This window comes from Emydura macquarii, unplaced genomic scaffold (assembly GCF_026122565.2).
Source record: "Emydura macquarii macquarii isolate MOO-44397 ecotype Brisbane River unplaced genomic scaffold, CSIRO-AGI_Emac_v2 contig_2481, whole genome shotgun sequence".
NCBI classification, from domain to species: Eukaryota; Metazoa; Chordata; order Testudines; family Chelidae; genus Emydura; species Emydura macquarii.
The window spans coordinates 3,611,266-3,628,759 of NW_027132618.1; the positions used below are offsets into that span (position 1 = coordinate 3,611,266).

Below are 17,494 nucleotides of genomic sequence, written 5' to 3' on the forward strand. Positions count from 1 at the left end.
GAGAGCTATGTGTAAAAGAAGGACCAGTTACAATTAATTTTCTAGGGGAAAAGTGAGTTTCCTGGCCTGGTGTCACTCCCAGCACCAGGAAACATAACACCTTACCTCACCACGTTTCGCATTAGCAGAAAGAAAGCTTCCTTTGCTGAGGTGCAGAAGTTTTTACCATATATTGCAATCTGCAAAACAGAAACAGTTGATGCTAACTCTATAACCAGTCAGTGACAGCCCTAAGTTTTCTGGGCCCTGTAAAGCTTTGCATATGGAAGGCCCTACATAGTTATTTTCCCATCTGTGACCAAACCCATCCACCTCCACACATCCATAAACCATCCCACAAGACACTTCCTGCTTCGTTACTTCTCCCAGCCCACCCTCCACTCCAGATCACCTCTCTGTGAGGCTCTGCAGTCTCTGGTGACGTGCAGGAAGGAAAGGCAGGAGACAGAGACAATACTTAGGTTTCCAAGTAGAGCAGTGGAGGAGCTCAGTCTCTGCCACAGCTTCTCGCACCTGAATCAGATGGGCCTACAGTTGAGGGACTCAGGATGGCAAGTCGAGGGGAACATTGGGAGAAGCAGTGTGGCCTAGCCATCCACAAAGAAGTATCGAGTCACCCTTGTGATCTGTGCAGGATTCGGCACAATAACTGAACACAAAAAGTTACTTTAAAACAAGATTAAGGCTACAAATGAGCCAGAAGGAAAACCCGGGCTCCAAATGCCCCTGACCTTTGGGGAAATTCAGTCCAGATCTCAACCCTGCAGCTCAGGTCTTTCGCTAGTGAAGGCCCAAACTAACAATATCCATTTAGGCTGTCCCCCCCACCCCTGCCCTTAATGCTGCTGGTCTTATTACACAGATCATGGACATGATTCAGATCTCAGGATTCAGTTCTCACCCCGACGTATATCAGGAGTAACTCCATTGAAGTCAGTGGAGTTACATCAGTGTAAGATTGGAGCAAGATCAAATCAAGCCCAACTCGTTCAGAGCTCTGCAAAATTGCAGCATTATCAGTGACCGGGTCCTGCTCTCAGCTACTTCTTACTGGCTTTAGCTGAGTTAACTTGGATTTACACTGGCTCGTATGAAAGCACAGTGTGTCCAAAAAAGTGTAAAGAAGGGCAACAACTTTAACAGGGACATGGCTTGCTTTTCTTGGACAATCTCAGTTTTATTTTAATGTAGGTTGTTTAGTGCTTTTATTTTAAAACACACAAAACAAGCCCAGACTTTGTCTACATTGGAAAACTGACTGGCACAGCTATTGCAGAATAAGCTATTCTGTACTAGCTGTTGTAGAACAGCTGCCTGTGTGGAGACTCTATTCTTGAATAAAAGTGACTTTATTCCAAAGTAATTTCCTTGCTCACAAAGTGTAATAAATTCTCTTTCATTCCAGAACAGAGTGTCCATGTGGGGGAGATATTTTGGAATAGTTAAATTATAACAGAATAGCTATGCTGGTCAATTTTCCCCATGCAGATAAGGTCTTAGACAGAAAAAAATTCCTCCCCTGAAGACTGCATTAATTCTGAGATCCCTTTGGAGTGAATGAGGTTTTAATGAAACCATTACAGTGACTTCCTCTGAGATAACAGCTCTGAGACTGCAAAACACTTTACTGAAATTGTTTCAGGTCAAAACAAGACAACGTGGGTGAATTCTGCTCTTGTTTACAAGGTGGTAAAACTAGAATCTCTCCCCCGAAGCCAATGAAACTCCTCTGAAATTACACCACTGGAACTGAGAGCAGAATTTGGCTCTATGATTTTACTGGCAAATACAAGTCCTGAATGTTCTGTAGCTTCCTTGTTAACAGCAGCACATTTTAACAAAAACATCACGTTGGTATGTAATATGCAGTGTTCGCAGGATGTGGTGACATTCCTGTTGAGATCAGTGTTTGAAGCAGGTTAGGGGAAGTTAACCAGTCATGCTGTATCTCCATGTCTGATGGATACTTGTTGGGGGAGGTGGGAGAAGCAGGATGGTGAGGAGGGGAAATAAAAAAGGATACTACCATTTTGGGGGCTAGGGGCATATGAATTTCCCTGAAGTCACTAAAATCCAAGTCTTTACCTTCTAGAGTCATATAGTGACAGACTGTAGCCAAACTTAATATACTGCACACTCCTTCTGGCAGCTTGTAGGGTACAGACACTGCACATCCTCCTAGCACAGGTATAAACAGTAGTGTAGACGGTGAGGCATAGCTTGAGTCAGTAGTGTTAAGACATTCCACAATCTTAAGATATGTGCCTTACGCCATTCTCCACACACCCATGCGGTGTCGCCCATGTCTCCACTGCTATTTTAAGCAGCGTAGTGTGCCGCTGCCTCCCTGCCGCTGAAGACTTTCCCTATTGTAGTGAAAAGCTGCAGCAACAGGGAAAGACTCTGGCAGCTCTCCCGTCAGAGCCTTTCACTGCTCCACCTCACTACAAATCACAGTGTGGACACAGCCTGCTTGTCACCTCAGCATGTAGGTACAAGTACCCTACATGGCCCTGCCAGTGGTGTGCAGTGTACGCATACTTTGAGGCTTATATCTAAGATACTGTTGGTAGTGCCCCAGGCATCATGCTAGAACATGCTGAGAGAGAAAATACTCACCATGATGTAGGCATTTCTGTTTATGAACTTTATGAATTTTTCCAAACACCAAAAACAGCATTTGAGGCAGCAGAGCAGAAATCTCGTAAAGGAGTTCTGAGTACCTACAGAAAAGAAGGGAGAGCAAAACATGCAGACACATGATGGCTTAGTCTTTAAAACATGAGAGGCTGCCCACAATGGATGGATCCTCTGAGATTGGTCAGTAGTTGAAACATTGCCTGCTCTATCTCAGACGTGAATCCTGTTCCATTACTGGAGCAAGGAATTGCAATTTTCTCCTCCCTTCCAGAGTGAATCTAGCCCGCTAGCCTACATTATATCACATTAAATTCCTGCATGAATTCTTATATTAAGCTTTCAAGGACAAACACTCGATTGGAGTAAATCATCATAGATCCATTGACTTCAAAGGGTACTACAGTGATTTATACCAGTCCAGGATTTGCCTCTTAAATGTTTTATAGCTGAAGAATCATCTCGGAAAAGGAAGGAAAACAAGATGAGTTCTTAATATTCTACAGCAAGTTCAGAAATCTCACCTTTCAGTTTGTGATCCAGGTACTCCAAGATTATTCTAATCAGCTGGACTATTGCAAGAATTAAAGATCCAAATGCTAGTGAACCTGTATGGTATCTAATACAAAACAAAGCAGTATTATACTGTGTTACAGGAGACAACAGCACTATATAACTGAACGGACCCTGGCAAATATCACAATAAAATATCTTATAAATTGTGAAATCTGCAAACAGTCTTTTGAAAAAGATTAACGACAATGCAAAATTTGCTAAGAACTTGATGCTTATGAAAGATTTTGAAACATTACCTCTACTAAATACTGCTGTATAGAGTCCTGCACGGATACATAAATTTGGATCCACATCCATGATAATTAATTTGTATCACACTCCACCTTTTATATGTATCCCCATCTGCAGCCACACCGGCACTAGCACCCTATCTCACTGTTAGAGCCCTGCCCGGATATAAAAATTTGGATCCACAAAATGGTAAACAATACAACCGCATCCACAGATGCAGATATCTGCGGATATAAAGTGGGTATCCGCAGATTTGCAAGGCTCCATGAATAACCCTAGTGTTAGTTGAACAATTTGCCCTGCTAGATACAACTATAAGAGGTCTGACTTTCTGTAATATTATGGTATTTTTTTAATCACTGTTGCTCTTCCAAACAATACATACTATGTTGATGTAATATGATTTAAGGAAGAGAGACCCAAGGATAAATATTAGTTGAACATTATTTAAGGGCTTGTCTTCACTGCAGAGTTAAACTGAGTTATAAGTCAAGTGGCTGCCCCTAACTCAAGTCCTGCCCACATACAAAAAGTCTTAGCTGAAGCATAGAGATGCTTTTAACTCAAGTTGTCTAGCTTGCAGGAGGTATAGACTACAGCTTGAGTTGGCACAACTCATCAACTGCTACCCAGTCACTCTGTGCTGCTAATCCAATCACTCTCTTCAGTTCTGGAAGAATAGTAATTATTCTGGAATAATGTCACTTTTATTCTGAAATCTAGAGCCCACACAGGACAATTAATAATGATATATAATTAGTCCAATATAGCTATGCCGGTTAATCTCCTCATTAAGACATGCCGTTAGTATAAGCTAGTTCCCTTATACCTGCTAAGGGAAGACATATGTATCACATGATTGCTATAATTACAATAGGCCTACAACTGTGTTGTGGTAAAAATGTTTATATCCTTAATGTGTTTTCCTTTGTTAATTTTAACTAAAGATTATTAATATATAGCTGAATGCTGATACAATGTAAATGTACAAATTTAAATATTGGGTTTAAGTTTAAACTATACAGTGCTTTTAATAATTACACCAAAGGTCAATATGATCCTGATTTTCAATAAAGCAAAATGCCCAGACCCATGCACAAAAATGTGTACATCCACATATCGTTATTGTGTTTGCAGTAAGATAATTTATATTTTTTAGGTGCCCAACTGGCCATTAGTGTGTTGCAATAACACAAAGGTGCAGTAATTGCTTGTATAAGTTAGGCGTACAATTTGTCAGAGCTTCCCGCTCTTTTGAAATTCAGGCACTTAATTAATTTGGACCTGATCTTCATACCACTGAAGTCAATAACAAAATACAGATCTGTAATGATTAGGATGATCGAGTCCTTAATGACTAATCTTTCTTGTTTTCCTTTGATACTCTAAGCATAGTGAAATCGTTATGAGCAGTGCTAGGAAATATGAAGAGATTAAACTCCAGATTCTTCTCCTTACCGTATTGCTCGTCCAAATGAAGAAAAGAGTGGGCAAGGCGGAATATCAGCAGGTTTTCTAAAGGCCCAGTAGTAAGAGGCAAAGGCACCAGCAAGAGTACACTGACCCAGTGCAATTGCAAAGTTTACCAGCCAGAGAAAGACAAAAGCATTGGAGAGTTGAAAGATGAAGATGTATTTGTAGTACATGCTTTCTCCTCCATAGAAAGCAAAAGTACACTGAGCACCAACACATAATTTGGTCACATTGGTTGTATTAAAAGTCTGTTTAGAAAGAAAAACAAACAAAAATAATCATAAGCAATGAACAGGGCATGTCAGGACAATTTCTGAAATTAAATGGCTTAGCACAAAATATTCTGCTAGATGTTTCATTAACTCATTCAATCCTGAGCTCCACATGGAAGTCTAACTGAATTAAAAAACATTTACATTGATTTAAATAATTAAAAACTAAGGCCCTGCTTAATTTGCGATATTGTGGAAATTGCGGATTCCACAATATTAGGCTTCCACTGCAATTTTGTCAGCCGCGCATTAAGGACTGTAATATAGTTGCAACAAAATTCTGGTTATCAAAAAAATTAGCATGCATAACATAATAGTTGAGTGTTTATATTGTTCCAGCAATTTTTTCTTAAACAAATAGGTCTTTTCTGGCTTTTCCAAATTACTGTAGTTAATAAAGGTCCAGTATTACTTTTTTCACGATTTTCCACATCTTGTCCGCAACTCAGCCACAATTATTTGACAATGATCCTGCGATCCAAGTAGGAACTTATTAAAAATCCAATACTAAAAAAAGACTTAGATATGCGCTTAACTTAATGCTCTGTGATTACTCCATGGGCTGCTCACCATGCATAAATGTAAGCACATACACAAGTCTTTGCACAACTGGGCCCTACGGATCATGGCCGTATTATCTATTAGGCACAGTGCCTAGGGCCTATGAAACTTTCAGGGCCTACGAAAAATTTTCTTTATATATAATTTTTTATTTTTATTTTAAAAATTATTTATTAATAGCTTAAAATCAAATGAGTTATATCAGTCGGGGGGCCTACGAAGGCAAGTGTGCCTAGGGCCTACGAAGGTCTTAAAACAGCCCTGCTACAGATTCAGGGTCTGAATTACACAAATCCCCTCTCCTGATACACAACTTGTTCAGTTTCCTTACAGAGCAGCTGGTCAGGTTAAAGTCATATTTATTTAAAACTCACGGCTAGATCCTCAACTTGTGTAAATAACTAGCTCAACCAAAGTCAATGGAGCTACGACTTTTTACACCAGCTGAGTGAGGATCCAGTCACAGAATTTCTTATCCGTCTAAACTTAGATTATTATAACAAAAATTTTTAGAATTGAATTTACTTTTCTCTATTTGTGCTGTTTCCTCTGTCCATTTGTCATTTGGACAATGAAAACAGAATGATCAGACTGGAATCTCTTTCCCCTTCTGGTTCACAGACATCAGCAGAGTGCTATAGTCTTTGGAATGCGTGCATTTCAGGGCAGTGCTTTCACTTAAAACAAGCTGTTTCCATGGACATTTAAAATATCTGGAGACATTTCTACTGATGCTAGGTTTCATAAACATTTTTAGTGTCGGAAGAACCCGCAAAACATACAGAATCCGATGTGACCTAACTGCTCCCAATAAATGCCAAAAGATTTGAGAAGTGTTTTGTAAATGTTTTTAACTTATCCTCATTGCTATGATAGGCAGTATTGTCTAGTAACCAAACTGCAAACTGAGAGACTTGGTACCTAGTTGGGTCTCTGCCATTAACTTGCTCTTCAAACTTGCCCTTGGACACATCTCTAAGGCCCAAATTTTCAAAACTGGCCACTGATTTTGGATGCCTTTTGGTACCTCTCAAACTAAGCATCCAAAAATTGAAGCACCAAAAAAATGAGTGGACATTTCTGAAAATGTAAGCCTTTCCCTCTGTATCTCAGTTTCCCCACCTGTAGAACAGGGCTATTAATACTTTTCTCCCTCACTGGGGTGTTGTGAGAATTAATACCTGTTGCTTATAAGGTGCTTTGAATATACACAATGCTACCTAAGCGCTAAGTATTATGTGACCTATACAAAGAACGAGTGGGATACAAATATGCATGGTCTTTAAATGTGTGCTGCACATGTACTGAATGTCAATGAATTAACATAATTAGCTCCCTTCCCCCACACACACTTTTTCCCAACAGGCAGGCATTAGTTATGCTTACCTCTGGGTCACAGGTCAGGTTTGCATACTTGCACAGCGTTTGATTAGCCATGACTTTATACACAGGTTCTCCTGATGTAGACAGGAAACTGAGTGATTGTATTAAGGAGGAACTCATAGAACCACAGGGCCCTAAGTGCCGTCATAAACGAAACGATATAACAGGGAACCACTAACCCTAAAACCTGTGTGGGTTGAAGGGAGATTCTGTTTCAGAGCAGCACTTTTCCTATGCATGAGGCCAGTATATAAGCAGAAGGCCTAGCATGTAACACCTACATTTTCCTCATAGGCTACAGAACACTGCAGAGCTGTCTGAACTCTGCAGAGCCCTGACCAGACTCAGGGAAGGAGCTACCTCCACATTCCTCTCAACCCCCTCTGCACATATAGCTATGGCAGCATGGCCTAGTTGGTGACCATACTGCCAGTGGCTCTTGGCCAGCTCCCATGCTCGGTGACTGCCGAAGCGGGGGTCAGAGAGGATGAATTAATACTGCTCAGAACAAAGATAACTGAGACTTGTTGTCACCCAGTGACACGTTTAAGGCCACAGAGCTTCCCCTGACAAGTTGCAGGGCTTCCTGACTCCTCCCTCTGCTGCTTGACAAACCTCTGTGTAGCAGACAGGTTTCACAGAGAGATTGGTACTGGTAGCAGTCATGCCACGTGGGGAGCAGAACATGCTGTGCAGCTGCCAGTGAAAAACACGGCAGAGTGCAAGGGAGCAAACTGAGCCCCAAAATTAACTAAGAAACGAATGCAGGGCTAAGGAATATGAAGTCCTATGCAGGCCATACTCTCTATGGGTGAATAAACCTTGTGCAGCAAGCTCACACAAAGCCATATGTACCACTTAGACCCAGGTTAAGGACTTAAGTGGTGCACAAGGCCTGGTGAGAACCCACTGGACTCTGGGATGAATTCCTCCATGAGATTATTTTTTTTTAAAATAAAATACAGAATCCTGCTTGTACACAGTAACCCATTGTACAGTAGAGAACAACCCTGTGTTGGTGGGGAGATGGCCTACATGACCTGAGAGCTCACTCCAACATCAATGATTCTGTGAAGGTGTTATCATACAGTATCCGTCAGCATGATGGAACAGAACATCTCAATGAAAGAGAAGTAGCATAAAGCATCTCATGCACCCCCTTCATAAGATGTGAGAGGGAAAGAGGGAAACACATCCAGATGCAGGGCATTTCCCACTGTACTGTCCACTGGATCCACAAACACACTCGCACCAGGTGTGTGAAACATCATTGCCATCTCCAATTGTGTGTCTGATCCAGCACAGCCACACCAGCCACTTTAGAACAAGAATGGCAGAAGAAAAGTGCATTTATTTATTCCTTCTGTAAACACTAGGGCAGATAAACAGGCAGGGCGGGTGAGAAGTATGTTTTCCAGTGATGATGTCTGTGAAAAATACAATCCGTTGGTGTTAGAGTTCTTCAGAGCCTCCTAAGAAAGCACAATGGGATTCCAGTCAAAATGAAATGAAAGTTGCAAAATGAAGTTTTTCATAGTGATTTCTTTCCAAATCAGCCATGAAGAGAAGAACCTTAGTGGAAACAGGTATGCAAGGATTTTGCCTCTACCTTCAATGTACTGCTCATTCTGAGTGAAGGCCGATGTGAGCATTTACATAGAGTTATTTGGCAAGCAGTTCAGATACTACCATGATAATAAGATACAATTACTTAGACACATAAAAGGATACACAGCTGTCACTGCCCAATAGGAAATGCAGATTGCAATGAGAATAAAGGTGATGATTGGGTAGAATAACGTGGACATTATGTAGCCAATAGCCCTATAAAGGAAACAAAATAGGGTTGAAATCAAGAACGATAACAAAAAAAAAAATCACTTTTTATTAACCCTGTAGCATTAAACTTTTCACTTCTCTCTTCACTGACACTGGTGGTGTCACCTAATGCTGGTATCCCAGAGCACTGCCAGTACAATCTCCTTATTGCCTCGCTTCTGTCACCTTCTTGTTTTGTCTCCCTACTGTCAGCAACATAACCCTTCCTCCTCCCTTCGTCATATGGCTGCCCACCTCAAATCTGTGCTACATCCTGTTCCCATTCTCATTCTTTCCACTGACTTTGCCCTCCCTGATCCTACCCCTGCTACCTTCCTTCAATCCTGGGTCATAAACCCATTTTGCTCCCATATCCCCCCAGTTGCTGTCTGCCTCTGACACTGCTCCCCCCACTGCCTATCTTCTCCATATTCCCAAACTACCCAACTCCTGGACTCTTTCTTTCCCCTTGGCCTTATACATCCTATAACTTCCCTGAATCCTCCCTGCTGCCTCCCTTCCTAGTTTTCACAGATCCAGTCTGCTTCTGGACCCTGTGCTCTAATGAGCACTGCCTGCTGTGGACCCTTTACTCTCTACTTCTCCCTTGAGTCCCAGTCCATTTTGCTATCTCGCCATTGTAATGTATTTGTTGGCTCATGCAGGGGAGGGAGTGAGGGGGAGTGGCCTATGTTTGCTGGCCCACAGAAAGGATAAAGGGCTTTCTACTGCTACCAGTTAAGGAAGCTCTCCTTTAGTTCAAGAAACAGAGGCCTATGCTTTAGTAGCTGACAAACCAGACACTAGTCCCAGTGAGTAAAAAGCATGGGCAGAGCCTGGGCACTGGTAACTGTAGTCCCTGTTCTGACAATGACTCCCTCTGTGGCATTAAGTAAATCATTTAAGCCTTCAGTGCCTCTCTTGAAAATGCCTGCACCTATCTCACAGGGTAATAATGAGGACGGTTAATTCTTAGATACCACAGTGACAGGATAGGAAATAACTATACAGGTAGCTCAGTGTGTGTGACTTACAGAAAGTGTGCCAGTTGCCTAAAGCATGTGGACTGATTACACTGCCCTCTTATTTTCCTTTACATTCTCCAATGCACCTCATCCCACTCCTTCCAAACTTCTCCTTCCTGCGGCCCTTGATTGCTCCTCGGACCATTCCACTCTCCCTTTTCCCTCTGGCTTTTCTTCCCTAATCCCCATTGGGTTACTCCCATGACTTGTTCACTTCTGCTGCCAGCTGCTTGCCAGGAGCCAGTTCCCAGAATGGAAATGAAAAACAAATTCACTCCACTCCTGCTGTTAAACAAGACCAACCTGGGTTAATCCATCATGTATCGCAAAAAGGACAATGGCAACATTCTAGTAACATTTTCATATTGCCAAATCCCACGAGGATCTAGAGGCACAATACGTTCATTCTGAGTCATACAAACATACACCATTTTATTCTATTTAATAAATAATCACAGATCAGTCGTTTTCAGCAGTTAATGATAGGCTTGTTTGTTAATAGTAAAGCCACAGACAGTTTACTCTAACAAACTGCTTGTTAACTAGTCTAACAATGGATTCCAAAGAGCTTATTCCTATTATAAATTAAACTGTACTGCAAAAAAATAATTTGATTCCCAATCATTAGCAATTTATTTCCCATCATCCTGACTACAGGGCATGGTACGTTAGGTGTGCAGTAATTACTTACAGAGTTTCACCTCATGTGTTATACATGAGTGTAAAAGTATTGCCCTCAAGTGACCTTTCAATGTAGCTGAAAAACTAGAGGATGTTATTATCTCCCAGCAGGAAGTTTATGAAATTTCTGAAGTGTTTCTATTTGTCACATTTTTGAATAAAAGTGTCTTAGTGTGTAAAATGTTTCCAAATTATAATGAACAGGAACCAAAGGGTAGGATGTAGTGCTACCAAAATCGACTGCTATTCCATGCATGCATAGCTGTAGAAAGGGGAATAAGTACTTGGTTAATTATAATCAGCATTCCCTATTTCCACAGAAGACTCCCTAGTCCTGATACTACAGGCACTGGGATGCCAAAGAATGTAAAATAAAAATAAGGGAAGAAGTCACAGATTCAGATTCACATTTGGCACCACTCCGATTAATTTGGTAGCACAGTGACTACCAACCATCTACTAGCTCTCTCGACTAAATTCTGTTCTTGGTTACACACGTGTAGCCCACCACTTGATCAAAAAATGTGTCCTCGTTTCCACTCCATAAAAGTCAATGGGGTTTCACTGGTGCAACTGAGAAAATCTGATGCACCATGTTTACTAGAAGGACCAAGTAAATGCAGGGAAGTTGTTAAAATAAAAGTATAAACTGCTACCTGGAAACTGCTACAGGTAGAGGTGTTAACTAGTCTATTATTGCACATAGAGTAAGAGACTGAGGGAGTCCTCTATTTCGCTGACACTAATTCATCTGAGCAATAACTGAAATCAATGAGTATAACACACCTGGATCTGAGGGCAAAATTTGACCTTTGTTAGTTACTTTTTTCCCCCCATGACAATCAGCTATGTCCCAGGATGGATCTAAGCCTTCCAAATTGATTATATCAAGGTTCCTCCCACTCTCCCCACTCCAAAAAAAAAAAAAAAAAAAAAAAAAAAAAAAGGTTAAACCCCTCACAGTAACAATCCCAGTTTTTAAAGGAGATCTTTAAAACACATTTACTCTCAAATGGCACTTTCTCTGCACAGTAACATTTTCAGAAGGCTTTTGAATGTGGAATTTTCAAAAGCACCTCAGTCAACAGGCCTGGGCTCCTCAGTCACTTTGACACTTTTGAAAATCCTACTGCTAGTTGCCAATGAAACTTGACCCCATTTACAATGGATGTCAAGGGCTTGATCCTGCAAGTCCTTGTCTGGTGCACTGCAGGCCACACAAGGTTTTTCTGCTCCTTTTGCAAATATGAAAGGAAGCTCTATATTGGCACAAGCAAGGTTGAGCACTAGATGTAGTCCTCTCTGCTAAATGAAAGTATATTTGAAGACGTTTGCACATCTGCTACCTTAAAATGGGAAGGGGTGGGGAATAGGTGTGTCTGAGGATACAAGGATTTAATTGCACTCCCTCTGCCAGCTGCAAAGCCACATGCTCATCCATGTAGGATGGGCTTCCCTGAAATCCCTGGCCTGTTTAGCATCTTTTACTTTGTGCTTTTATCCACCACATTCTGCCCCAGGCAGTACAGGATCAAGTCCCAACAGAGTATAACAAGGAGGATATTACAACTTAAAAAAAAAAATCAATAAATCAAAGAAACATACCTACTTCCTTCCTGCAAGAGTGCAATAGCAATCCGGATCCGATTCCTCAGGAAGATCAGCATCAGTATGATGATGACTTCCACAATACAAAGTATTATCACTGCAAGCACAAAAGTTCAACTCATCAAAAATCAAACCGGCACACTGTCTTTCTACATTTCTACATTTTCACCTTGTACTTTACATCCTGGGTCTGAATTCCAAGAACCCCTATGCTGGAGCACGCTTGCGCTCTCTCTCACACAGCAAAGGCCAACATTCCATCCCCATTTAATACATTCTTGGGAAATTCTGCAGTAGCTTCTAGCCAGAATTCGTAGGGCCTTGACAGATGACATTAGAGTTCGTAACTTCCAAAGGAAAGCGAAGGATTGCAGTGTAAAACAGTTTACAAATATAATCCATTTATTGAAAACCATACGAGTGTAGCACTTGGCATTAAAGATCATTTATCTTTAATGTATTCTATTAAAGTAAACTTCTGCTTATTCATAAACAAGCATTTTTCAACGCTTACATTATACCACTGCTAATTTGTAGTCTCTGGACATAGGAAAAAGAATATAACAAAGATAGCGAGTCAGCCTGTTAATTAGGAGAGCTTGATTCTGATCTCCATTACACTGGTGTCATTCAGAAATAATTCCACTGAAGTCAATTGCCCAGTTTTATACAGGGCAAACCAAAATCTCAGTGAGGTACAAGGAGGGAATAGGGACATGGAATATTCTCTAAGGGCATTACTTTAAAGAGAATCGCCTCAGCAATATGTGGTGAATGTTTCCCCATTAGCTCATTGACCCAGACTCCCTCACCACCACCAATAAGACAAAGAAGGACGTCATAATAAGAGCGGTGTTCTTCCCAGTGTGCATGTTTTCCATAATTCTTAATAATGTGTTTAGATCAGCTTTTAGGCCAGATAAACTAGTAATCCTGAAAACTGCACTATATAATAAAAAGGCTTCACTGCACAGAGATCCCAGAAATGTAGCTAAAGGAAAATATTTGTTCAGGAGCTGTAACAAGGAGTACTTCTTAGGTTGCACCAACCAGCTGATATTCCTTCTCCTGGTTAAGAATTAACAGAAATGAATTTGAAGAGGCACTTACTAAACGCTAACCATGTTTGCCTCAGCTGCAGGTATACTCTGAAGTCAGTCTGGAAGCCAATGTCGTAGATAGTGAGGTCAGATCCAGGGGTCCCCTGAAGATGATCATACTCCCAGTAACAATGCCAGATACCTTTGGAAAAACAAAGCAATAAAGAGCTGAGTGTGTCTGAAGAATTTGTAAACACAAATGAGCCTTTGGGTTTTTGCCTTCAACATATCATACAGGAAAAACTATAAGTGATCATGAGACTAGTGGGTTATAAACCCACATGAACAAAAAAAAAAATCCTGGTGCAAATCCAGAAGGCCTAATCCAGCAAGCACTTATTAGTGGGTGAGTAGCCCCATGCCAATACACCTGGTGGTAAATGTTTGCAAGATTGGGGCCACAGAAGAAGATTCTTTAAAAAAAAAAAAAAATCGATACCTCGCCAAAACTATGCAATATTTTACCTGATTAAGTACAATTTAATTGGCAGTAATTACAGATTTTCTTGTACAAACATCAGCAGTAAGAACAAAATCTCTCTGCAGTTCCTCATTAGAGAGTCCAGGAAATAACACCTACCATAGCCTATAATTCCAATCACGCCAAGGATGAAAATCCAGAAGAGGACCCCCGCTGTGAACCTCAGGAGCACCAGGAAGAGCAGGCTCACAATCATTGCAATGAGCAGACCACTGGAAAGACAGGAGACAGGAATGTAAGGGAAATAGGCATGAGCAGCCCTCCTCCATGCCCATTCTATTTACTGCAAATGGAGGGTCACTCATTTGCACAATACAGAATGACTGGTCTAACATTTTATTCCAAAACCTCCTTTTGCAAGTCTAATGAGTGGGTCAATGTTTTAACGTTTGGATACCAGCAATTATTGGAAACCAGTCTGTCGGGTGATAAGTTTCTAGGCAGTATGATTACATTTCATAAACACATTTATAAATTATAGGCCAGCTCCTTAGCTGATGTAAACGGGCATAGCTTCATTGAAGTGACTGTACCGATTTACACCAGCTGCGATTTTGACCCAGTGACGTCTTCAGTACGTGGCTTAGGCAGCAGTGGAGACGTGTCAAAGTGGGAGGATGTGTACATATATGGCAAAACTCACTGGTTTAATTTATGTTCTTAAATGAGAACTTCTATTTTAAAAAGTAGATAAAAGACTTTGAATTTGAGAATAAAACAAAATTTCCTTTGCTATCCTTCCAAACAAATCATGTGCAATGCATTGGAGTTGGGAATAATATGTGCTTTAAAAGGAAGAGATAAAAGCTAGCCTTGGCAATGACCTGCCAGCAGTGCAATTGGGAAAAGACAGCTACCTAGTGAGTGTCTTCCTTTAGCCTACTCAGATCAGCGGCAAGATAAGTGTGAATTCTGCTTTCATTCCCAGCAAGCAAGCCACAAAGAAAGAGAAGATAATGATGGCTGTATAAACCCTTTACACGTGCGCAGGCATCTGAGCGTAAAGTCATAGGAGATAACAGCCAATCTCCTCTCACATATAACCACAACACAATACAAATCAGGTTAGACACACTAGTAAAATATTTCATTTCTTAATGACTTTAGCAGATGCCAAAACCAAATAATCGAATCCTGGACTTTGAAGACATACTCACTGAAATACAAAATCCATAGCCATTAATCTAGAGTTTGTTTAGTGATCGCTCTCCTAAGTGTCCTATCAAAGATGTGAGACTGGTCAAACTCAGTACCACAAGAGTGTGAGGGCAAGCCAGCTCTTTGGGCTTATAAACCTTACAGATGTGCAGCAGACAATGAAAAAGAAAGAGTCACATCTTGCTTTGGAGATCTCTTCACCATAACCTGCACAAGACATTCTAAATCTCCTCTCTGCCCTGTGTGGTTGCTCCCTTTCAAAAATTCACTCAAGGACATCTGCTTTCTCATTGAATGGACTTCCTCCTCAAAAATAGCTGACCTATTTGGCGGGTGGGGCCCTGATTCAGGAAAGCATTTAGTACATGCTTAACTTTTGGCATGTGCTTAAGTTTCATTGTCTTCATTAGGACTCATGCACGTGCCTAAAGTTAAGCACATTCTTAAGAGCTGCCCTGAATACACATGCTTTCTTGAATAGGGACCTCAGAACTGAAAGCTGCAGATTTTCCTGGGTATTATGGAAAGGCAGGAGCCTCTCCATAGTTAATGTTGCAACCCACCAGCTTCCATTATAAATGCCTACATATCATACCTATAACTTTGGCCTGGAAAATGTGTTCTGTCTGGAAATGGCCAAATTTACTCTGAAGCCAAAGGAGGAAGTTTTGGAAAAGTATAAAGAAGATTCATCCAACAGTTTCAGAAGTACAGATCATTCTGAGAAATGAGTAAACTTGCCAGTATACTTATCAACTGACCGTAGAAACTACTTGTAATTGCTGTTCTTAGAATAATCTATTATGTGTAGTGTGTTATCAGAAGAGTTTAACAGTTCTTAACACAGCTATCTGTCTGTAGAATTGCATTCAAGCCTGACCAATGTGTCATTAATATGCACATTATATAGGCACTGATCCTGCAAAGACTCACACGTGTTTAACCTTCCACGCAGTGAGTAATCCCACTGATTTCCATGTTATTGGTTTAAGGTTAAGCATGTATTTTAGAATTTGCAGCTTCAGAGCCATTCTTTTTTATTTTAACATTTTAGTGTTCAATTATATTGTGAAATTAGTACAGGAAGAATTTATTTCAGGTCCAAATTAAGAGTTGATAAACTGCATTTTTTTATACAATTAATTTGCCTATTACCTGGCAGTGTAAGATTTATGAAGGCCTTAACTATGCATTTGCTTTGTTTTGTAAATGGCATGACAAGTTACTACACTGTTATCACTTAGCAAATTTAACTGATTTTTTACATAAAGATTTTTGGTTTTGGAATAATGATACAGATGGGTCATGAAGAGACAGAAGAACCCTCATTATTTTTGCGTATGGTAAAATGCACACAGCTTTAGTAGATCTTCCACAACTGATGTGAGGCTGTATTTATGAATGACATAGCAGGATACTGGATTAACCTCACATTGTGTAGAAGATCTATGAAAAGTGCCATGATACAAATATGTGACAAGAGGAGACTCTTGGAGTTTAACAGTAGGGTGTCAGACATGCACATAAACGAATAATTCTTCTACACTTTGTACCTTCCCAGGTATGAATGGAGGAGCCAGGAATATCTGTAAATAAACTTACATTAAAATCCAATGCCAGGAACTGGCATAGTCTTCAAAAATTTTCATCCCAACTGATCTTGCATCAAGGACATTATTGATGCCACTTAAACAAAACAAAATAGAAAAAAAGTTTGACTTACATGGAAGACCACAGACCTTATTTAAGCAGCAAACAGGCACTTAATGTAGTTACAAAATATAAGTTATGCCACAAAGCATTTTTAGAACAGGCCTTTATTTGTAGCATTTGGTTTTTCAGCTAATCAGAGTTTGAAATCCAATTGCCAGTAATAAAGTTATATTATGAGGCTGTAGCTCAGATTTTGTGCATAAATGAACATCAGTTACAGTAATATTAAGTGAAGGAAATTCCACTGAGCTTGAAAGGCCGCCCAAACTGTTAACATTCATGCAGCTGAGGGGGAAAAAAATATAACGAAAAGCTCTAAATAATATTAGTATCACCAGATACAATCACTTATCACATCATGAAAATATAGTCAGCTGATCATAAAATCTGCTGTAAACCCCCAGAAGCCATGCAATAGTGGCTCCAATACTACCAGTACCAAAGATGCGAAAACCTGCATAACAGGTTTACTGCAAACCAGTAAAGCAATAACTTGCCCAGAGGGGAATTTTTTCCCTACCCCCCATAGTTGCCAACATTAAAATATTTCCCTAGGACAATGCTAGGAAGAAATAAAGCCAGTGCTTGATGAGAGCTGGGGACAGCTGGAGTCGGGGGCCTGATAAGCTGTGGAGTCAGCAGATTGGTGAGGCAGGAGAGGTTTGAGGGAAGGGAAGGAGTATGCCCTCTGGTCCCAGCCTGAATGGGGACTCGATGGAGGCTGGAGAAGCTGCTCTGGGCCAGCAGTTCCCTCTCTTCCTGGCTCAGTCCCAGCAT

The 17,494-nt window shown here is 40.6% G+C and overlaps 1 protein-coding gene across 5 annotated transcripts in view; it reads right to left on the reverse strand.

The window, feature by feature from the left end:
• Positions 1-17,494, reverse strand: part of SLC44A5 (solute carrier family 44 member 5) — a 162,805-nt gene that overhangs the window by 17,073 nt on the left and 128,238 nt on the right. For all 5 annotated transcript variants that reach the window (XM_067563407.1, XM_067563405.1, XM_067563409.1 and 2 more), the window contains exons 9-18: positions 16,607-16,690; positions 13,946-14,058; positions 13,376-13,507; positions 12,263-12,362; positions 8,865-8,957; positions 7,137-7,224; positions 4,903-5,165; positions 3,162-3,256; positions 2,620-2,723; positions 106-179 (exon numbers count right to left, since the gene is read on the reverse strand). In XM_067563407.1, coding sequence (XP_067419508.1) covers positions 106-179; positions 2,620-2,723; positions 3,162-3,256; positions 4,903-5,165; positions 7,137-7,224; positions 8,865-8,957; positions 12,263-12,362; positions 13,376-13,507; positions 13,946-14,058; positions 16,607-16,690 — 1,146 coding nt within the window. The remainder of the gene's footprint in view (positions 1-105; positions 180-2,619; positions 2,724-3,161; positions 3,257-4,902; positions 5,166-7,136; positions 7,225-8,864; positions 8,958-12,262; positions 12,363-13,375; positions 13,508-13,945; positions 14,059-16,606; positions 16,691-17,494) is intronic.